Here is a 24725-nt window from a genome sequence, read left to right on the forward strand (position 1 = left end):
CCCCTTCTCTCAACACACACTTTCCCTTGAGATTTTCCTCACCGACACACTTTCATCAGTCACATTTTTCAAAAATCATATCATTGTATGATGCCAGTCCTTTCAGTCAACATTTGACCAATTCACAACAGAGATGTCACCATGCGTCTCACTCCAGACCGCCCTGTTTCCATCCATCGCCAACGCAGATAAACATGGGGATTACATACAATTGTATAAGATAATTACCAGATAAAACTGTTATGTTTCTGCTTCTTCTTCAGTCTCGATTACTCATGTAGCCACTGTTGATATTTTCTGTTTTCCCATCACTTTTAAAGTTTTCTTTTTTTAAGCCTGACATTTGAATGTCTGTAACATTTAATTTATTTTCACGCTTGATAGCACCATCAGGCCACTTAAGCCGAGCAGCATCCAGTGTGCGCTGGGTTGACCTATGCAGATAGAACCTTGTTGTGTCTCCGTGTAGGTCTTAATGTTGCGGTAGACAATATTGTTGTTATTAATTCACAACTAACAATAATTTGCTTTAGGGTCTGCAGTACACCAGCTCTTTAATCTATACCGGTATTTTTTTTCAAAGTGTTTTATTCTGATATAATCTGATACCATCTGATTTCTCCTGCTCCTTGGCGAAGCCCAACCTTTCCCTCTGTGTTTGTCAGTAACAAGCTGAGCTACTCTTATTTGAAACTTTTTCGCATTATTGCAAACTTGGCAGCTTAGTTTTTAAAAGAAGAAAAAGAAATCAACGTTACATGCAGCGGCATGTTGGATAAACTGTGATTTTATTCTGTGGTAAAATTCAGTGGAACAGAGTTAGCAGAACAGCCCTCTTTTCCTCCCTCACCAAAGTGCATTCTCAGTCACTTTTCATGCAAGTACCACTAATATCAAGACACAGTCTTAGTCAAAAGATGATTTTCATCCCATGACTTTGCATTTCTAAAATCATTGACCGCAGCTTATATTCTAAAATGTGTTATTTCACTTTGCAGCTGTATATTATCAAACAGGGACAACCCGTTGTCCTGTTTTACATCTCAGTTATGTGCCTCAATACAGGAGAAGCAGGAGAAGAAAACCTTGAAGGGCTCTAGTTTGATTACATTCTTTAAATAAGAGGTCGAGACATAATTTGGATGGCGTTCATTTTAAATACGTCTCCCTATTTGTATAAAATGAGAAATTTGGAAAGTCTTTTCCTGGAAAAGGTCATGTCGTTTTTGCACTTTTTAATTTGTCCTCGTTTGTTTTATGTTTTTTTTCCCCCACGTTCACAAATGAAAGACTACTCCTGCATTAGATCAGAGTGCCCATTATGTCAGGAGACTTCTGCAACCTAGAGAAAACATGCTTTGAATACTTTGAGATCTGCTTCTTTTAGGGTCTATGTGTTCAAACAAGAGTTTACCTTGTACAACTGGCTGATGTTTATAGAGAAACCCCAATAAACTGTGGGTATAAGCATTAACCAAATTTAAAATGAATAACCGTTTTGGTTGCTTAACATTTGATGCCATAGATCTGTTCGGGCGGGAAGCATTCACTTTATTGTTGGGAAATTTAAGCATTTATTTATTTATTTATTTATTTATTTAATAACACTTATTGCCATTATTTCCCTTGCCTTTTCAACAAGAAAAACAGCTGTCAACATGGGTTTTGACGCTGAATACTAGAGTGAACATGAAATATTAAAATGTGTTCTATGATGAGTCTATATGTACAGTACATGAATAGGAACTAATTTACAAATTATTATTGGAAGCGTGGATGTATGTGAATGTATAAGCGCTCGATTCACCAGCTCTTTTTTTTAATTAAACAGTGACTGCTTACTAAACATGGTAACATTTAGAATAGATGGACTGGCCATCACCACTTGTTTGCATTTCTTGACCTTCTTGATGGCAGATAAATTCCGTAAACTCACCAAGGTTTCGAGGCCTGTGGGTTGCATAGCATTTATTTCACTTTCACCCAACACGTGCAAAGACAAAGAGTTGTAAAATGGGTCACACAAGCACATTTAATTTGTCCTCTCTCGTTGGTTTTCCTCGACTATGTCTTATTGGTCACAGAGCAAATAACAGACACATGTTCTGTAACAGTCACTCTATTGTACATTACTGGTTGCTTATTCTTTAATCATATATTTAATTTTATTGTCCTCCTGTTTCCTTTCAACCCACTCGTCGTCACAATCCCCCGGTCTTCCTTGCTCTGTGCGTGTTGGTCTCAGTATACAGGCCCAATCTCATTAGACTAGATGGCTTAGAGAGAAGGGGTTATTAAGACGGTTTAGCTGAGTGCCTTGGGTATGGTAAGAAAGGTTATTAACAAGGGGAAGAAGTGCAGCCAAAGAAGGGAAAACATGAATGACAGAAGAAAACGGAACGATAAACATATGTGTTAGAGCTGTCATTAAATGCCAGCCAGAGACTGCTCAGCTGACCGTCGGCTTCAGAATTTGTCGACCCGGTTATCCACTATATAAGACGGGGTCTAAATACCGTGTAGAGGTAGTTGTGTTGGTCCGCGTGTACGCCGATTGTTTTTGTCAAATTCTTCAAAACTGACCGATACAAACTATGAATTCTCTTTTTAAGAAGTATCGCCAGATTGAGCTCATTCTTCTGCCATTGAGCTCTGTTTTTGTCCAAAAAGGAGTAAAAATGCAACAGAGCCACGCTGTGTAACTGGATGACATAATAGGGATGGCTTTATTACTTCCACAGAAAGTAGCTTAATATCTGAACTGAACTGAATCTCTGCATGTGCGTTTACAGTTGTAGATTTCACTCGTTTGATTATAAAAACAAAAGTATGTGAGTGGGTTGATAAATATATTGGGCCAGCTGTTAATATACCTGGGCTGCCCGCCCAAAAGCTCTTCTTCTTTTGACCTGTGCACAAGTTCATTAACTCCTAAAGGGCATTTGTAAGATAACAAAGTCTATTATGTAGCTTTTGGGAATACAGCATTGACTGAAGTACGGAGTCACTTGACAAGAATATGCTAAATTTTAGGCACTGAAATAACTGAGAACAATTGTCATTAATATGTTCCTCTTTTTGACCTTAATAACCCTCAACTTGAATGATAAAGTAACTGTCACACATCCTTGGGCAGCAGTTACGACATTTTTGGAAAAGAGATGACAGTTGGTTTTCCTGACAAATTGACTAGAGAAGACAAAGACTAGCATGCAACGGTAACAAGTAACTGCATCACACACTGCCCCAGCTATTTTCAGCACAAATGTGGAAAAATTGTGCTTTTTTATTATATTCTACATTATTGCTGTCATTTCTTTTTGCTGGTGAGGAACCTTCACATAGTGTCCTTGGGTCAAGGAGGAGGCCACGTTGAGCTAAATCTATGCTTTAATATGGATTTGTTGAAGCTAAAAGCAAATTCCTAATGCTTCTGCCTCCAATATAACACCAAAATCCACCAAATGTGATTGCATTTATTTTGTTTGCTTTTAGATATCTTGCAAGCGTACATGCAAACATGATTTAAAAACATTGCCACCTGGGGGTGGTCCGTGGCGTAGTGGATTACCCCGGTTCGAGTCCCGCATCGGACGGCCCTCTGCTGCATGTTGTTCCCTCTCTCTCTGCCCCCTGTTTCCTGTCTCTCTCTACTGTCCTATCCAATAAAGTCATAAAAAGCCCCCAAAAATACTATAAAAAAACATAGCCACCCTGTTTCAGTCAATTGTAGGTTTCCTGTAATAAGAGTGTGGTAAAAGGCAAAAAAGATGGTTGAATCCCAGAATACCTTAAAAAAGATGTATTTGTCCATTTATGCCAGACTATGTGCCTTTAGCAGAACGCTCTGAATTGGCACATTCAACATCACCGTAGAAACCGCTGGCCTTGAAACTATCAGCCAATCACTGATGAAAACAAAACAATGATACGCAGCCATCTCACCTAATTATCATTCAAATGAAGCAATTGATAAGTCACTAGTAGTTTACAACCCTCATCTACAGTATACATTCATATAGATGTATTTGTATTGTAGCTCTGATGGTGTGTGTTTGTGTAATCCTCTTCATTTATCTATTTAAGATTGAGCCGCACTGTTTACTGCTGCTAAAGACAGAAAGACCCAAGTAGATGAAAACCGTTCATGGTGGAGGAGCACTCTGCTATTTAATTTATATTTATATTTGCATATATATACATCTTTGATCCAGTAGAAGCATGTTTACTTAAGACCTGAATTAGCTTGACATACGGCGGGTTTGCTTTGGTTTGAAGTGACCACAGAGAGCAATGGTGGCTCCCAAAGAGGCGACTTATATCAGAACTGTACAAAATGTCTATTGAAAGGAGGGCAGAGAACAAAACTGATGCTTTTGTCAAAATGTTTGCCCTCTTCCCGGGTCATTTACCACTTCTTGTCTTTCACACAACTTTTTTCTTTGACTGCATCACTGACTTCAAGTGTTAGATTTGCCTGGAATCAGACACATTTCACAGGGATAATAGGGTCTCATGTTAAATACATCTTTAAAGGTGGTAGGTAGAAACATGAAGCAAATTATTTAAGAAATATTAAGGCCTGATAACAAGTAATTATCAATCCGAACTGCCCAGAGTAACTAAATGATTCCAAGTGTTATTATAATGCAAAAAACCTTTTCCCATTCGGATTTACTTAGATTGCATTTGATGTAAGCCCTCATATCACAAAGTTTTTAGAAAGTGTTTTTTTTTTTTTAATCTTTCCTTTCAACTATCAAAGTTATTTTGGTTCATCTGTCCACCAGTTTGGCGAATAACATTCCAGGATTTACTTGCCAAACGGAAAATCTACCCACATATCTGCACTGCTCGTTGGTTCCCTTTGTGACATGGGAGACGATGTTTTATGAAACGAGGCACCGGGGTTAGGGACTGTTACCCCCTTATTGTGACACAGACGAGAACTATTGCGGAAAACCTGGAGCAGCTTGTTTCGGTAACCTATAGACGGATGGGTCAGAAAGGGGATTTCTGTGATCTGCATTCTGCAGTGTCACATTCTGCAGATAAGAATCCTCTTGTTCAACTGGTTTTTAATCTTGGAGTCTCTTATCGATAACATGAAGACTGAGAACAGATCTGGAGCAGATGATGAGGATGCACGCATTAGATATTAGGCTGAATCCACAAGGACTTTACCCACAGCCACTGAACTTTCTGCTCTTGATGAGTTTGGATGTGATATGTGAGTCAGTTCTACCCCTTGACCAACATCTGTCTTTGCAAATCAGGTCTCAGATATGCATAGTAATGCCAAACTGAGATTTGGGGACTTTACAATGTTTATACTACAGCCTCATTTTCAGGAAGTTGTTTGTACTGTGCACATCTCTCAGCAGTAGCACAGGTTCATATTACACTGTATAGCAGCTTTAATGTCAGCGTAAAGCAGTCATCAGCAGTTGCCAATGCCTACCAGTTTCTCCACAAACCAGTTTCTCGCCTACAAGAATCGTTTCCTCATTTCCCCCCGGAGAAAAAAGTGTGTGAACATCAAGCCGAAACAAACAACAATGTAGAGATATGACTTGTTTCTGTCTTTGCTGTGAGCTGCAACTGTTTTAAGGTTAGTTTTGGAGAAATGTGTTCTCATTCTATAAATACATTTCAGAGTAATATTATTGCTTTGAGTATTCCGAATCCAAGTATTAAGCTCTGCAGTCATGAACTGTGACCTTAGCTGGGTTCAGGCTTTGTTTCCTTCGTAGGAAAGAAGGGAAAGGGTCAGGTCAAGGATTAACCTGAGTGGATTAAGTTAACACTTAAAACTGGTCGGTCATACTTTCTTTCATGAGGCGCCGCTTGTCTAGGTATACCTATTGCTGAACCACAATTTTGTTTTTTTTAGAGTAATAGAAAAATATTCACCATTGTGGGACAATGCAAAACTAAAAAAAAAAATCACTGCATCCTGTTTCACTGTAGCCTACCAGCTGTCGGGGGGCCCATGGAACTTAGTGGGAAAAGCAAAGTATTAACCCTACCATGGTCGGGGGATTTCCACAGACCTTGAATAGGCACTTTCTCATGGGGCTTGAAAATACTCTGAGAAAATGTGATAAATGTCATGATACATGTATTTATTGCCATTAGTGCTCCTACCAAAGCATAAACAGTTGCGGCTGTACTGAGAATGTGAAGGCTAGTCCATCTGTGGGATTTCAGTTTTAGTAGTGTGACGGCTTCGATTACCAGAGTAAATGCTGTTTTAGTCACATTGTCATTTGTGCAAAATGTGATCTAAGTGCAAGCACCATACCGATATGCGTCTGTGGAAAATCAATGGATACAAGGAACGAAAGTAGTTGAGATGTTGGCGTTCAGATTACCAAACTGATCATTCTCACTTTTTTTGGGAGATGTGAACTGAATACTTTTTCACATGTTTTGTTCTATTAACAGTTTTCTAGCTGTTTAGGATTAGTTTTGGGTTGGAGAGCGAAGAAAAAAGAAGAAAATCATGTTAATCACCTTGAAAACACCAAACCAGTTCAGTTTCCAGTATTCAGTTGTAGAGGCAGTAAGTTCCTTAGTTGATTTTTTTATTTTTTTTTATTTTGTTTGTTTCGTTTTCACCAAAGGAATTAGTAACAGTCTGTGGACCCCTCCATCACAGCAGCCAACCTCACTGCAGGTACAGGATTGTCTAGCCAATGATGAAATATTTTTTTTTTTTTTTTTTTTTTTAATTTCCAAACAGCCTTTAGATGCATCATACAGCACTAAAAGTAGTTCTCTACATTACCTGCTATCTAAGGGGTGGTTTTTGCTCCTTCATTAGGGTATCTGTTGGGATTCTGAGACTTTATGAGGTATTTTTGCCATTTACTCTTGCATCCGATGAAAAGTGCACATGCTCATACCTTTTTGAAGTAATTCTCTAATCTGAGTCTAGAGGCTGATTTTTATACATCAAGTTAGTTGATGCTTAAAGGGGTTAAGTGACATCAGCAAACCTGGTGGTGCAGGGGAAGGGTTAATACCAGCGAGGTCACAAGCAGGACAGAGCTACTTCCTTTTAAGGGCTTAAGTTTTAGAGCGAGTGGAATAGTGGCGTTGAGATACTGAGAAAGTGGATGAGTCACATATTGTGCAGGGGGAGAAGGGAACAAGAGACATTTATAGTGGGAATATAATGTATAGTTAGATAATGATAAATGCATAGAGAGTGAGAGGAGGGCTGCACAGCTGAAATAAACTGCAGAGCATTAGAATAAAGGTGAGCAGAAAGCTAGATGGCATAGAAGAGGTGGGTATAGGTTTTTACAGCTTATGAGGCTTGTTTTCCTTAGAGTGGCTGGAAAGAGAATATAATGAGATGCACAATAGTTTCTAAAAATGAAAAAACAAAGACACCACTGTACAGAAAGGAGACTGTGCAGACAAAGAGAAAAGCAAGGGAGCTGTTACAGGAGCGGTATAAAGGATTTTTTTTTTTTTTTTTTTTTTTTAAAGTGCAGGAATGTGGAAATGTTACACCAGAAGTGTAGTTAAAGCAGAGCATGGAGTTACAATCTAACAAATGCAGTGGTCTCTTAAGCCCCGTTCAGACCTCATGCTAACATGGGTCCTGGCTGATTGGATCATGAGTGGACAGTGCTAAATATAGGTGTGAATGCACTCAGGACAGATTGAGGACTCAGTCTGATCTGAAAGCTCAGGTCATGTTCTAAGGTGGTCCAGGGTACTCGTGTTCACATTCTTATAACAGTGATAATGGTAATATATACAGGGCCACATTTAGGGAATGGCTACTCCCCCTGAGGGGATTCCACACAAGCCCTTTAGTTTCCCCTTGGATATTTTCTTGCTCTTCTGGTTCCCATAAAACATACACTGTCTACAGAGCAAACTCACAGGAGGTGTCATTTACATTTCAACGTTAAACAAAACAACAGAGGGCAGCGCTAAAGCTTCTGCTCTGTACTGTTAGTCCTGGGATTGGCTTTTCACAGGCCTGGCATTGAATACAGATTATTTTCCTAATTATATTCCAAACCGAAAGATTGGACTTAAATAACATTTAGATGTCCATTGATGCCTGACATTGGATACTAATTGAAATTGCTAGATTCACCAGCATGAGTCGATAATTAGGGCCACATTTAAAAGGGCCACCTTAAAAATTGGGCAAAGCATTTTTAGAAATTGATCACATTTTGGAATTTTAACAGGCCAGATTTAATGATAATACCATGTTAATTCGATGATTTGCTTTAGCGTTTTATTTGTTAGCTGTTCCATCGATTTGCTAGTCTATCTACCAGAATTTTCAATCAACTAAATTGATTGTACAATAATTTGGTGAAAGACTTGGTGACCTCCATATTGTTATGGAATAGAAACAAATATCAGTAACTACCATCAGTATACCAGCTATCTCAGGGTGGAGTTTTATGTTTTGTCGATTCAGCTAATGCAAAGAAAGCCTGCTTGTGTTGACCTTGCTTTGCAGTAAATCCCTCAGGTAGCAGAACTTAAGCGAGGGGGGCGGGGGTGTGGTGCACATGACGAGGCACACGCAGTCCTTGGATGATTTGCAGTCAGTGAAGTTGCTGTTTATTGTGAGCATGTCTTTTGCCATCTTTCAGACTTCTCTACAGAGGCTGGCTCAAAGAAATCTGCGCTTTCAAAGCTTGACGGAGTTCATTGAAATGTTTGTTTAAAATAAGACTCATCTGAATATAAAATATGTTAAGTCTGATTGTATAGTTCAGGGCTCTGAAATGATCTGTGACTTTACAGAAACATCAGTAGACAAATTGATGTCCTGTCGGATGCTCAGCTGACAGCGCATTGTGTGACCCAGGCAGCATCTTTATTTGCATAGGGAGCGGGTAATGGAGATCGCATCACAAGTGGTCACTGGAGAGCCATGCTGGGATGCATTTTAATGTCAGGTGTGAACACACCTGCTGGGAGCTGTCCACCTACGATCTGAACACTAAGGACAAATAATACCAAGTCCTAGAAAGATCAGCCAATGTGTAGGTAATGTGGTGGGCCACTCCTCATTTATTACAGGAAACCACAAGTATGTAAGAAACTGTAGCCTGGTACATAATGCTTTCCAGTCGAGCTCATGTATGTTTCTTCATGTTTACGCTCCATATGTTATGCTTCATTTCTGCCTCACCGATTTGCTTCTGCATGTGTCATAGTGACTGCAGACCCAAAGGCTTGATGATGTGCACCATCGCTTGGCAAAGATCATATCATACACTTCATCAACTGTACGGAGATTTATAATATACAGTATATTGGGGGTATTTTCTTTATGAATGTGTTAACAAAATGGTAAGTGTAGCTTATTAAATGTATAAAGTATTTGCCTAGAGCCAGCCAGTGTTGGCCTTTACATTTGTTGGCTTCTCTATCACCCTGTGCTCACAAATTGAATGAGCTGAATTCCTAACAAAGCTGTTCTGAGTTATTACAGTTTTCCTTGTCAAACATTGGAGCCGGTGTAATTATGACTTAAACATGGCCCAAAGTCTACATATACAGAAAAAAAAACAAGCGCATATATGGCCAAGAATACTACTAGTTTACATGGTGGACTGAACAAATAGGCTAAGGTCTAGAAATGACACTTCCTAAAGTAGTTATTAGATTACTGCCTATTAGATTAGGTGTCGTTATACTTTAAAGAGTTCAGATACAAATGATAAGCCCTGAGACTTCCTTTAATTTAATCAAACTAGAAGTATACAGTGTAACCTCTTAATAAAATTGATCAGTTTTGGCACAAGTTTATCATTTTAGTGGCCAAGAAAATAGTGATGGTGTTACCGTAGCAGCTGATTGTAAAGCAGTAAAAGCGCTTTCTCTTGTTTTGTTATCCTCCTGTACCAAGTGTTGGTACTACTACTACTACTGACAGAGCTCTTGTTGTTCTCAGCATTTTTTCTTTTTTATCATCCATGCTTCTTTCACCGTCCAGGTGCAAAATAAATATGCATTTCTCTTTCAAGCCTGAAGCAACACGAGCATTGCATCACCACATTAAGGGCGCATGAACTCAAAATGAAAACAAAAATTTTTTGGGGGGGGAGTGCGTTGATAAACTTAAGAGCATAGTTTCCAATAAAAGCTGAACCTTTGAACCTCTATTTTCATGTTTCCTGTTTGTTCAGAGGCAGAGAAATCGACAGTTGTAGGTTTTTCAGATAACCCTCCGGCCACACTGACCTTAGAGCTCCGCTTTTGTCTTAATTGCTGTGACTTATTTTTTTTATTATATCTTTTTTTTTCTCGGCTCCTTAGGGTTTGTACTTCTAGTCAAAACGTTGCTCTCGATCACTTCTGCCCGACTGTCACGCACATTACTTTGTAGTTTTCCTTGACACTCTACTTGAGGTGTGTTATCTTGCCTTCTCAGCTGACTCTCATATGATACAGCCTGTGGCTAAAATAGACTGCACCAATAACACATATTAACTTCCTGTAATTACAATAAAGAAGAATTCCTCTGCAACACACAACTCCACTGATGTTAGCCCGAATACCATTTAAATATGCAGGATTTTGACTGAGAGTTCAATCAGTTTGATAAGGCCCCAATTTGCAAGAGACGATAATTGGCATGTTGTTTGACACTTATAATTTGACTCCAGTGTGACGCAGCAGACACACGTCAGCAGACGCGATGCCTGCCTTGCACTACATATTTTACCTCGAATGACACAAAAGATGCCACCAGGATGATTATCTCCTGTCTGCTTGGGATGTAGTCACTACAGAGACTGCAGATTCAGACACCTCACAAGTAAAATATTAGAAAATAATTAAAAACTTTTCTTTCTTTTGATGGACTGAATAGCATTTGAAAATGGCGATCATCTTAAAAAAAAGGTAATGGGTAGCATAAGTCTTTGACAATAAGCGTCCACTCTGTGTGAATATAAGCATTAGTTGATATGTGCCATTTTGAAAGCATGTAAATGTTAGTTATATTGAACTTAAACTAAAAGTGTTGAGTCAAATAATGTTAAAAGCAACATTTAAATTTGCACTTTGGTTTTGTTTCCTCGGTTTATTTCTGGTTTACTTCCAAAACTTGCTTCCTAAAAGGTTGAGAAGATGTGTCAAATTTCAGTGAAATCTGACTTGACTGGATGATTAATAAAAACTGAAGTTGTAAGTCAGGAGAGGCCTTATTGTGTTTATGCGTTTGGCAGACGCTTTTATCCAAAGCGACTTACACTCATATCTGAGGTAGCCAGGTAGCGTACCTTTCAAGCAGGGTGGGGTCAGGATTTGAACCCCCGTCATCCACATGAAAGGCAGAAATCGTACCACTACACCATCCAGTACAAAATTAAAAATTTATAAAATTAGTTGTAAGAAATAACCATGCTGGGGCGGTCTGTGGCGTTGTGGGTACAGCAGACGCCCCATAAACAGAGGCTATAGTCCTCGCTGCAGCTGGCCCCGGTTCTAATCCCGCATTGGACTGCGTGTTATTCCCCCTCTCTCTGCCCCCTGCTTGCTGTCTCTCTTCACTGTCCTATGTAATTAAGGCATAAAAAGCCCCCCCCCCAAAAAAAAAAAAAAAAATATATATATATATATATATATATATATATATATATATATATATATATATATATATATATATATATATATATAGAAATAAATAAATAAAAAAGAAATAACCATGCTGTTTTGAGCCTTTTGTTGTATTGGATTTGCATTCGTCACTTGGCTGTTTGATTCCTTAATTTTGACCCGCCTCAGATAAGATGAGTTGTTGCATGCGGTGTGCTTGCATCTCTCACAATAAAAGTCCCATAAAGAACAGGAGTGTTCTTAATTTTATATTGAGCAAGGGTGTTAAGTGTGTAGTCACAGCCTGTTAAGCTAGTTTTATAATCTGTTTGCTACTTCATTTATCCAACTTCCCAGGCCATTGTGCAGTTTCTAACCCTGATTCACTGCAAAAATTACATTCTTTTAATTATTTTTTTTTCAATGGAAACAAGTACAAGTATGTGGAAATGAGTCTTAAGTGTTTATGTTCACCATTTCAGATTTAGTTTTGAGGCACTGAAAAGATGCATAACAAAGAAAATACTATGATGAGAATTTGAAATAAAGGCTTGGCCCATATAAAAGGTTGGTACCTCCGCCTCTGTTTTTGGAAATATGGTATTCAAGACCATGCTGTTAAATGGGCATATGTTTGATTATAACTGCCATTACATATTCTACATTTGTATTTACAGTTTGTCACTTTCTCATTAAAATTGCGGTCGGCAACTTTTTTTTTAGTCATATTAGCTTGAACTGTCATGGGATTCTGGAAGTAGAATATTAAATAGGCTGTTTAGGAAAAATAACGAATTCTGTAGCTCCCTCTGAAGCCTGTAATCATGCTTGCAAAAACCGAGCGCTCCCGGCTGTTTTTAACCAATCAAGTTAGGGTGGATGAATCCTACCTGTCAATCACAGCTTGTGCACACGCTGCTGAGCGTGAGTCTGCCCGCAGCTTGTGTGCGCTCACACTGGTGTGAACTCACGTGCACAACCTCGTCCACAGAGGGGGAGGGGTTTGGGGGGCGATTCGGAGCTTGTTAGAGGTTGGGGGAGGGACCTGAAAGTTGTATCGGTTTGAATTTTCCGACTTTAGACTCGCAATTTTGAAAACCTGCCGACTGCAGCTTTAAGACACAAAAATGAAAGAATCGCATCATATGCTGCCAACTCACCTCCTGCACGTGTGATTGCACAATTGTGTTGCACCTGATTTCTGTTCAGTTCTGCACTGCAGACATAATGTATTTTTTGATTAATTTCCACATGAGCCTCATATTGTCGTGTAAGCTGTAGAGCCTGGAGTTAATGTTGCTTATATCAGCACTTCAGCATGCATCGACTACTGGCATATAGAGCCAAACTATATCCTATCTGAGCAAGAGGACATGTGGGGATAGGATTTTTGATTGCTTCTCTTTGTACGAGTCTTCGGGAGAGATGAAGCAGGGCAAAAGGTAAAAGTCAGGAGAGGGGCCCAGAGAGAAGGATGTATAGTTAACACACCTGCATGAAAAACGGTGGATCTGAGGTGGGAATGACACTGATCGGTCTGAAGGTAACGGGAGTTCTCGAACAGGGACAGAAGTTGATTGCAAATACTTGAGACTGGAGTTGATTTGCTTTATTGAGTCTGTGTTCAAGCTTGCCAGTTGTTTGCGTCTCCCTCTTTCTGTGTGTGTGTGTGTGTGTGTGTGTGTGTGTGTGTGTGTGTGTGTGTCTGTATGAGGCCACAGATGTTCCTTGTGCTATGTTTTTGGCCCTGCTGGCCCTTCTGTGTCCAAGTACATGATTAAGGTGTTGTGTGCGTGCGTGCCAACATAGGCTGACTGACGGTCCAAGGGTGCGGGCTCTGGAGGAAAAGAGACACGTGAGGGAAGCTCCTTGCTCCACAGCCGACCCTGCTGTTATCAATTAGGCCTTGAGAGGAAGAGAGAGTGAGAGGAGGAGGCTTAGGCAGTGAGACTGTGAGAGTAAAGGATAAAAAGAGATGGAGAGACAGAGGAGGAGGAACAGATGGCAGGGGCTGTTTCAAAGTGAGATAAGCTGCAGGTGAGGGGTGACAAAGAGATGCATCAAACTGTAGCCCTTTTCACACAGCGGTCACGTCATACTGGTGCAAAAAGACATCCTCATTAAGCTCCCACAGCTCTTCTTTTGTATTTCATATAGACCAAACGGAGAAAGATAAGGTCTGTAACACTGTGTGCTTACAACCTTCAGAGTTTGATTTAACACTGTGGTGCCTCCCACTTAATACATGTATGCCTGTTGGGCTCTGTGACCACTTCTGTTTCTGGCCTAAAGGCACATCAACAGCACGTCCACTTTACCTTCCCGACTTGATTTCTTTGTTTAAAACTTTAATGTATCAGTTTACAAGTTAGAATTTATCGCAAAAATTGCAAAGAGTAGCCTGATGTATTATTTTTAGTAATAGAATATGTAGACTAGCATTGGTAAAACTACAACATAACTGTAAGTAGTATTTTTTTCTTATTTATTTATTTTCCTTTTTTTAAAAGATTGAAATGGTTATTTGATTATTTCACTTGACTAAGTTGAGGAATACAAAAAAATGCAAAACGAGACCTTGTGAAAATAGATAAAAGTAAGAATTGGCATTTACATTTTTTCAAAATTTGCTTTATTCTGGGCATAAAAAGCTAATATCTCAGTTGATAAGTTTCCACAGATTACCGTATCGTAACACTTCGTGACTGGAAAACTCTTGAGTTGCTTTTTTGCCATTTTGGTGAGCAAAATGTCACAGCTGCTGAAACGGTGGGAGTGAGGAAATTATTCTTTCAAGAGAATCCATGGGTGTGTTGATGATGGGAAATGATAAAATCTTAAAAATTAGAATCCGTTACATTTAATGCAATAGCATAACAGTCAAACGTCACTCACAGTTTGCATGATTCATTTCAGGCATCTGCTGACTCCAGCAAACTCTCAGTAGCACATCCTTCTCTAAACATGATGTGGACACTATCTTTATATCACTCTGCCAAATTAATTCTGTTGCATAGATTAAGGCTCCAAATGGAGGTTGACTCACTGCCTCAATGCCAAATGGGATGGACAGACTTATCTTTTCCATAGCCAAAATTTCCTTTCATTTCCTTTTTACTTTCTATTCCATGAAGGTTGGTTAAAGGGAAACGAGGTGGTGTGAGCTGCAAAAGGTGGAAGGAAAAGTAACTGTCACGTATTTCTCCTGAACCTAACTGGTGGAAAGCCAGCTTTCGCTTCCTCGGTTTACGTTAGGCTTCACTTAATCCTTATTAGCTGTGTTCCATGATCAGATCTGTCTTTCTGTCTTGTGTTTTACTTAATCTGTACTCGTCTGACTCATTCGTCTTGCCTGTCTAAACACTTTTAAGTCTCATTGTCAAAGGGAAAAAAAGAAAAAGTTGAATGTAAAAATCTGTAGTGTCTCAGGCACACATTTGTGCTTTGATCTCCTTCCCAGAGAAGTCGATGATGTATTGACAGGCCGAGACAGTCACACAGGACGACTGGCTGAAAAGGAAATTAATGGAGAACACCACGCAGGGATAGTTCAATTGCTCCTTTTTTTTTTTTTTATTATTCACTTATTCAATCAGTGGGTTTTCTTTGTCCCCCTCTGTATCTAGTTTTCCTTCTCTTTATTTTTTTTATTTATATATATATATATATATATATATATATATAGCCATAGAGCGTTATCTATCTCTCAGTACCGTTTGTATCTCTCTCTTTTCCATATCACCAGGCATATTCAGTAGCTTAGCACTCATTACTTATCAAATTATGTTCATGCTATCCTGTTCTTTTTCTTTCTTTTTTTTCCTGCGTTGCACTAAATCTCACTCTGTCACCCCTTCTGTCTTTTTGTTTCTCCCCCTCTGTTTCTCCCTCTGTCATCCCATCTCTGTTTCCTCTTTCCCTCCATTTCTCTTCCCTCCATCTGTTAATGCTCTCATAGCAATGAGTGGGTGTTCAGGGAGGGATGGAGAGGAAAAGTAAATGTACGTGCGTGTTTGAGGGGGGGGGTCGGGGTGTCTTCCACTTGTTACTAGGTGGATCGAGGGGGTGAATGGTAGCTGAAAGCCGAAGAAGGGAGTTTATAGGGGTAGCGTTGTTATGGCGATGAGATCTTCTTTGTGTTAGGTTGCCAAGGCAACTTCAGGCATACACTTGATACAGCCACCACTACCACCCCACCCCACCCCCCTAAGCCACATGACTGTAGGGAGAGCACTTCACACATTGCACGCTCAGTCTCCTCCGCCCACACAGTGAAATGCACAAAATCATACGTACACACATGCTTTTTATCATATCCAACGGCTCCGCCACAACAAATATTTCATGGATGCAAAAGTAAACACAAATCCTCTCACGTTGGGTAGGGCAGAGGTTATTTACATATTCTGTTACTTATGATACAGGAGTGTTTGACAGCTACAACATGTAAAAAAAAACAAAAAAAAAAACCCCACAGAACTGAATATGTGAAATTCAAGCAAAAATGTCTTAAAATGAGAGAAAGCTGACAAACACTGTATACATAAAGTAAAACATGAAGATCCTAGCAACAAATTAAAATATAGAAGCGCACTCAATATTAACTACAATCAGGTAATCTAAATGATCGTAAAATAGGTGTCTTTGCACCTTTTTTCTGAAATACAACAGACTGACAGACTGGTGTTGCCAAGCATGACCTGCTGAGTTTTGGTATGCGTGGACCTTTGCTTTCCTGTGCATTTTGGTTGGTATCTTTGCCTCTTTGCTGCGGTACCTGTAGTGATTTGGCCTGATCAGGAGTTTAAATGGATCAAAATTAATCAATTTAAGCAGTTTGGGATGTGTTGTCCCTGTTGAGTGTATGTTGTCGCTGATAAAACTTTTAGAGGAGAAGGTTGTGCTGGAGGGGGAATTTGGAAAGGGTAAAAACGAGGTGGTGTTTTGCAATGATTTTTATGAATGAACTTCTTTAAAGGATTCTGGTGGTGTTGGTATTGTTTCATTTTGTATATGCACTACAACTGTTGACAGTTTTCTAATTTGTTAACTGTGTTACTATTAATCATAGGGTACAAATTTCATAATTTTTTTTTAATGCAGCACAACACCATTTGACCACGTCATGCAACAGGAACTGGCTAATAGCACACCTTCACCATTTGAAATAGAGTTTAAAAACTTTTTTTTTTTTTTAGAAATGCAGTCAAGAGACCAAAGACAAAGGTTTGGGAGGAAGTAAGAAAGAAGAGATAAAGTGTTTAAGAGATTGATGGGACAAGAATAAAAATTGGATATGATTTGGCTGCTGGATGGAAAAAAAACAGGATGAGAAACAGATGCAGTTAGCCTCAAATTTGTTATCGGTAAGTGATCACTGGTTAAGCCTCTTTTTCTGTCGTGTTTGCTTTGCTTGGCCCTGTTGGTGATGTGCGGATTAAAATATTATGGGGGAAAAAAAACATGTTAATGATTGTTGCCCCATCTGTAGGCTGTAATCAGAGGAAATTAAAGCAGTGATTGACTCGTATTATAAAACTAATGAAACATGTTACTGTACTCCAGGCATTTACTTATGTGCTCTGTATCATGACTACTTGGAAATGCTCAACAGCAGCTTGTTCATCTGCGTTACGTTATTTAGATTGAAATAACTCTTGTGAAACTTGTACACAAAACTCAGAGATTGAAATGAAAGTTATAACCTTATCATTAACATTCATGCTTCACAGAGGAAGTCTTCATGAGTCTTCCTCAGTTCTGTTTTCAGACTAACATGGTACTGTAATACAAACAATGTGCACTACATTGATTTTACACATATGCCACATTGAAATACTTAAACAATGTACATCAGACTCAAATCAAACTATAAGAATAGGCAGTCAAATTCTTTTTAGGTCCTGTAAGCGTACCTACCATGTGTAGGTGGAGCCCAAGAGCAAAACAATTGTCAGATTATCAAGCGATGCTTTGGTACAGAATTTATATGACAGGAAAGCTGTTTTGGAAGACGTTTCAGCACAGTCTTCATTTAAAGACCAGCTGTCATCAGCCAGAAGAAAACGCATACATATTTCTATGATTATTGCTTCGGTAATTTGTTTCTGCTTTGGCAATGCAGTTTACTCGCAGAGAGGTGGCTGTTAAGGTGGAGAGCAGGTCACTAATCACAGGGCTGGCCGTTTTCAATTGATACCCAGCCCCTCTACAAGCCAGACTGTCCCTGGGCAAAACACTAAACCCCAAACTGCTTCCAATGGCAGGCCAGCACCTTGATGCCACCTTAGTGTGACAAGCACTATGTGCAACTGCTATGGTTAAAAGGCACCACATAAGAACAGACCATGTAGGCTACATTTCATACTGTCAATTTATGAGCATATAACTACACAGTAAGATCTTTTATTTGTTGCATGAAAGCTTGCATTATAAGCTTGATGGCTGTTTTCTGTTGTCTACCACTCTTTCTATGCACCTCACTGAACAGAAGATTGGTTAGCTTTAAACAATTTTAAATTAAAATATAAAGACAAATAATTGTCATCCAAATTATCCCCTTTGAGATTTTATCTTAAAATCTATTCGTTTTAGATGAGTAGAATTAGCGCCTTTGACCACCAATTTTTTTTCCTAATCTAATGAATGAAAAAAAATTTAAATCATGATGAGGTTAGTTAAACCCTGTAGCTTTTAATGCCGTAAGTGAAAAAGATTCTGAAGATTATGCAAAATGATCGTGTTCAACTAAAAAAGAAACTGCGATTAGACAAGGTCTTGTTACAGTCTCCCAACAACCAACAAAAAAAGAACACGTCAATGTTTTGATGTAAATGAGATTAAAGAGCCTTCCAGACTCGAGAAGTGTCACAAAGCTCTGGGGCAGAATGGGGACAACTGAGGGGGTGTAGGTAACAGTAAATAACATTGAGGTATGGAGCTAGTTTATTTAATAGTTGAAATGAACACAATGGAAAATTAAGGTTTTCAATACATAGTGTGTTGATAACGTTTCCTATCTGCACTTTGTACAGACCCCAAATTAAAGGAAAAAACTGAAACCCTTTCCCCTGCTGTGATGGGATTCATTGGCTGTATATGTTTTGGGTAGACTTTAACAACAGTAGTTTGGATTCACTCGAGTGTGCAAATCAGTACCAGTAAAGTTGCTCTTGGTGATCATCTTTTCTGATAGATTTTGTCTTTCTACGGGCATGGTCTCCAAGATTGATGAGGTCCCCCCTGCATGGAATAAGGGGCCACTAAATGCACAAACATGATGCAAGTCTTATGCAACGACTTTAGGTCATTAGATCTCATTAGATAAGTTGCTTTTCTGCCCATATTGCTGGCAGGCAGTCAAATATGGTCTGAAGATTGATTCCTGTCTTTAAGAATCAACTGTAGTAAAAAGTAAAAGCTATTCAATTTGTAACTGCTGCCCTGAGATATAATCTAAGAGTCAGACAGATGCACGCACTTGACATCTTGTAAGGAGTGTTGAGCTGTAGTTCATTCCTCTATTAGCATCCATGTTTTCATTCCATTTACTTGCATTGTAGGTCTCTTATTTGATGCCTCATTGTTGCAAAGCATCTGACGATACAGTACAGCAGTTAGATAGTGTCATCATTTTTTATTGTTCTGTATCTTTATGACCACAATAATTTCTGTAATAATTCTGTCTTAACTTATATTATGTCCGTCTGACCAGTAACAAGAGGAAAAGAGCATGTAATTAGATTTTCAGCAAGGCCAGCTAATGTGCACTATCGCCTGCGAACAAATTGATGTGACACAGCTGATCACTCAGGTGATAAACAAAAGGATGATCCTTTCTTCGGCCTCTGAGACTCGATTCCATTGTCTTACGTTGTCTGAACGTTTCTGCTTCATGTCAGAATTAGCAACCTGGTAACTTTCACATTTAAATGAAATGATGGCAATCTGACCAGGTCAGACCTGGTGACACTTATGTGTTACTTGTGTTTGCCACACATGTGAACTGCGTACCCTGGCATTTTAATGGATCGTGAGTAAGAAACCAGTAAGTCTTTATCACACTGCCTGTTTGACAAGGTTAAACATTTTAATTCATGGTGCTGTTGGAGCACTCCTCATCAGTGCTGGCAAAATGAAGACAGATTCTCTTCCTGTTTCCTCTTTCAGCTAATGCTCAGGGACATTATCCATTGATGGACAACAAAGGAGATTATCTTCCTCTTCTTTGTACTAAAGTAGCCTACTGTGCTGTGAGTTAGGAGCTGGTTTAACTTGTTGAAATCATAACTAATGTTTAACTCTTACTACAATTACTGAGTTGTAAATTCCACCCAAGATGAAACATAAAGGCAGGCAGAATGAGGTTTTGGGTAAAGCAGTTGCCAAAAGGCTGAATATCTGGTATGTATGTGAGAGGTAACACTTACTTACAGAGTTGAAATGCTGAAGTCATTCTTTTTTAATTTTTCTTTTGTGCCCATTTTTTATTTATTTTTCAATTTTTTTTTTTAAATTCCAACCAGTTACCAAAACTGATTTTGGCAATTTCCCTTCAAATGAGACAGTTTTCATGTATGATTTCCACTTGTATGCTAACTAATAACCAAGGCCGTCCTGTTGCTTATCTTCTGAGTGATGGTGTTCTGCAGAGAGCGTGAAGTGTTGAACTCTGTCTCCCCAGGTGACTGCAGGAAAGTGTTCTGTATGTGTGAATTTCTCTGTGCTCCTTTACTCACAGCCTAGATCTAATGGACTCTGACATGATGGTAATAAGGTTGTGATGGACACACTCTACATGTGTATGGGAGCCATGGACCATGCCTGCTGGCTTGTAACAGCTGAGTGTTAGAAAACAGGTGTTAAGGACCGTGACCTCAAACTCCACGTGCGTAAATGGATACAATGGTTCATGCGGACACACGCACATTCACAAGGACAAATAATGTAGCCCTGACACGCCAAACCGGTGTCAAGAACCAAAGGTGCCGAAACACCTGAATTGGCTTCAAGGTCATGGTCAAAAACACACAAAATAAAAGTAAGGTTCCCAGCAGCCAGCGTTGGCTTGGTGGATCATGGCCTTAATGCATATAATTAGAGTAACCCCTAAAATATACTTATTATGTACCATACTCTAAATGATGTCAGAAGAAAATGTGGATTGGGGTCAGTTAATCCAGTTTTGAACAAATAAGAAAAGACTGAGTTACCGGCCCACTTGATAGCGAAGGATATTTACACTACATTGATTTAGAACACGATATCATCCAAAGCAACATTTAAGAGACAAGCGCACTCAAATACTCAAATTTGGCTGTAATATGGGGTTTGTTATCTTTCTCAAGGATCCATCCAGATGTGGGAAGCTGGGGATCCTTAAATCAGGGTTTAAGGATGACCTTCTGATCTGTGTAGTTAGCTGACAGTGTACACAGCCCTTTTGATTCTCCTTCACAGCCACACTTTTGTGACTGTTATGCATGAATTCAACAGTCAGCCCTCTGGAACATCTGGAGTGTTGGTGAATGTTTACCTCTCCTGTATTTTTGGTGCGTAATGCACTGTTGGCTCTCAAAGAAGGCCTTTTTTTGGCCTTTGACATTATTCTTTGTGTATAAGAGCCGTAACAGAAATAATCCAAAGTTCTGGGTGGATAGACATCTATGGAAACCAAGTGGTTTCCTGTTGGTCTTGACAATAGAGAAACTTTACATTGCAAATTAGGTAAAACTGTAAACCAAAGTCCACTTCGTGTTTTATTGCTCATTCTGTGATGATTTACACAGTGATATGGCAGATTTGCAGAGCATGCGACAGAAGAATTTTATTGATTTCAATTAAAGACAAAATCCAACCACAAACTTCTTAGCACAGAAACATAATGACGTTTGGAGGACACATGTTGCTACTTCAGTCAAAATGACTGTGATTAGCCCCAGTGTAATGGATTCTCATTAGACTTTCATCTCTAATGATATCTAATTCTTTTTTTGATATTTTACTTACTACTACTATGGTCCCTTCTGTCTTTCTCCTGGCAGTCACTGTGTGTTTATTGCAGCTAAGTGCGATCATGTTTTGCTTTACTGCTGTTCAGTTTCCAGTCATTAAATGAAATCGTGTGTTTGTGTATGCAACTTTAATGTTGACTGTTCATGCTGGTGTCTGTAACTGGTTCTCACAGTACCATTTGTGTTTTCCCAAATAGAAAATGAATCATTTTGAACTGACACTCTTGTCTTTTAGCTTAGATCTTTTCTTTTTACGCTGTCAGTGCCCTACTTTTTCACCTCTCTTTGCCTTGGCCTGTCAGACTGAGACTTTCTCTCGCCGGTGTCGTCACTCTTTCTTTTTCTAAATCTCCTTTGTTCATTTTAGCTTTGTTTTTTTTTGTTTTTTTTAAATCCTTTATTTTCAGAGCAGATAGTAGTGGTGAGGATTTCAGAGCACTCACAAACTTGTGTTAAATGTTACAACAGTGATGTTAATATCAGTTCTCTCTCTTTCTCCACAGCTCCACCACCCAGCAGATTCAACAGGAGAGTGTCAGGTAAGATGTGTGGGTGTGAGTTCACCGATGTGTGTGTTTGTGTGTGTGTACACGTGTTTGACGTCATGTCCCTTCAGTGTAATCCACACCAGGGATGATATTGCTGATACTGCTTCAGCGGCTCAGCCACATTTTGTTTGTTTACTGTGTATCGTGCAAATGCAGTTGAGGACAAGTGGTTAGCCTTACTAACGGTGTTTAGGCAGTATTTTGATAATGAGTGTGTTCACACAGTGTTTTAGAAGCTCCGCTCTGCATGTTTTGGCTTTCGTGTTGGCGTTTTCTCTGTTTCTGTGTTGATGTCTGTGGTCTTGGTTGGACAGCACTCTTGTTTTCTCACGCTCCGCTGTACCCGTCTGGTGTTTACATTTGAGTGATTGAATGTCGTCAGCCGTCACAGAGCACTGCACTTTGATTAGACTCTGGGTGTGTCAGCTGATGTTTATCTTTTCTGCTATCATTGTTGCGCCTGCTGTCTTCACTGCAACCTCATTGAGATTAGTTATGGAGTACGGTGTTAATTTGTACAATCTGACAACTTCTTTTTTTTATTTTTTTACTGTTTTGTTCCTAATATTAACTCATAAAGAGGTCCGTGTTGACACGGAGTGAACAAAGTGGCTCAAAGTTACTTTGTTGATTGCAGTGTTGTGTCATCCAAGTAGACGTTTGTTTTGGTAATGTTGTAAGACATAATGATCCTTTTTAATCCATGAGGAGAACTGCTGTTCATACAGCAACAAAGACCGAACGTCACTGTGATGTTCATCTTCTTTCTCAGAGATGGTGCTACAAAGACCATTTATTATTAATATATATGTATAAAAAAAGATCTATTTAATGTTTGATAAATGAGTTGTCTTTTGCAGATGTTTTGTGTGTGCCGTTCTCACAGGGATAAAAAAAAAAAATAGAATTTATACCAAGAGAAGAGCGCCAGTAAAGCTAAAAAGAAAGATACTTCCCTTCATTGTGTTAACATTACCAACAAAAAAAGGCACGGGTGAAGTGCTTTGCTTTCTGTGAGCTGTTGATTGTGATGTTTTTTTTGCAAGACAACGTTCTTCAGATAGTTTGTAAAATTTGTCACCATAAGGCACTTTAATTTGGAGAGAGTTGATTGGCGTTTTAACTTGAGCTTTAACGCAACACACTTAGCTCGAACATGCCAAAAACCAGCGAAGAAGCTCCTGTATGGTTCTGAATGTGGGACCATCATTTGCTCATTTCCTCAGGAGAGAAACTGCCCCCCCCCACCATCAGCGCTGCTTTGTCAGCAGAGTTTTCAGAGCAGCGCGAGAAACAACTTTGAAAGGTAGAGGCTCTCTGCAGAAATGCAGTCCTTTGCATCCTGTTTAACCAGGAAGGAAGGAGGGTCCATGGATGCACCCGCTTTGGGTAGTTTCCTCACGTTGTAAAATAAGGGGCCCAGCCAGCCCATCCCTCTTGCTACAGGAATCACAGGTGGGCCCCTGTAGAATGGACTGTGACAACTCCTGCGTGATCAGGGAGGTGGTCATTTAATTTCCCGCTGTCAGAGATACGATCCTGATCTAATGGAAGGCTCTGCTGTTGCATGTATTAGATGAATTAACCAACTCACCTTTCGAGCCCTGAATCCTTCTTTAATGCTTATTTTCTCAAGTTCTTCGCTCAATTTATGGTGTACATGCAGAGGCAACATGTCACTTACCACCAACAGACTCTGTGGGTTGTGAATGAAAAAAATTGCACAAGTTTAAGCTAAAAGGTTTGACTCTTTTAATTATTTAAATTTTGGATCTTGGCAAGAAAACAGTCCAATCTCCCAGAGTGACAATTTTTAGGGACTTGTTTGATTGAAGTCAGAGAAGATCTTGTAACATTCAGTTTTAGAGAATTATTTTATAGTAAAACTTCTGTGTACATTCTCTGTTACAGTGCTTTCAAAGAAAAATATTTAGCCAAAATAAAGGATTGCCAGGTCAGGCTCTTACAGACTTTATTTTTTACATGAAAATAAATACAACAGTATAAGATAAGTTATGCTACTAATGGAAACTAAGGCAGCACTCATCAGGAGATCTTTGATACTTTTGAATCCAGCCTTTCCTTAGTAGGAGAAAACTAAAAGTATAACTGAGGAAAAGAATAATCATTTCCTGCCTATTGGCACAAAGAGATTTAATTTCTTCCCAATCATAAGGTGATTAAATTATTCCCCATTGCCAGAAACAGCACAGTTAATCATGGGCAGTTTAAGATTGCTTGGCGATATCAATCTGCATCATTGTCAGCCCCTGCATATTTAAAGATATTTGGTATTTTATCAACAAAAAGGGACTTGTATGCACTCTTCCTAAAATGTAACAGCCCGTCGCCCCTCAGAGGGGACACTATGCATAGAATAAATGCTGATCGATATGAAGTGGCTTAAGCCAAGAGGGGCTGACAACAGGTGAGAAGCACAGCGGCCCCACTGGACTATATTCATTGTTTTAACTCCATCACAAATGAGATCTTTGTCCACTTTAACATCTTTTCCACAGCTTTAAGACCAACAAGAGCACTAACACAACCAAGAGTAGCCCACACAATT

At 39.2% G+C, this 24725-nt stretch overlaps 1 protein-coding gene across 1 annotated transcript in view; it reads left to right on the plus strand.

Moving 5' to 3' along the window:
- The window catches only part of prkar2aa (protein kinase, cAMP-dependent, regulatory, type II, alpha A), a 46677-nt gene that overhangs the window by 10578 nt on the left and 11374 nt on the right, over positions 1-24725 (plus strand). The window contains exon 3 of the mRNA XM_075476341.1: positions 22112-22147. Within this exon, the coding sequence (XP_075332456.1) occupies positions 22112-22147 (36 nt within the window). The remainder of the gene's footprint in view (positions 1-22111; positions 22148-24725) is intronic.

This window comes from Odontesthes bonariensis, chromosome 10 (assembly GCF_027942865.1).
Source record: "Odontesthes bonariensis isolate fOdoBon6 chromosome 10, fOdoBon6.hap1, whole genome shotgun sequence".
Taxonomy (NCBI): Eukaryota; Metazoa; Chordata; class Actinopteri; order Atheriniformes; family Atherinopsidae; genus Odontesthes; species Odontesthes bonariensis.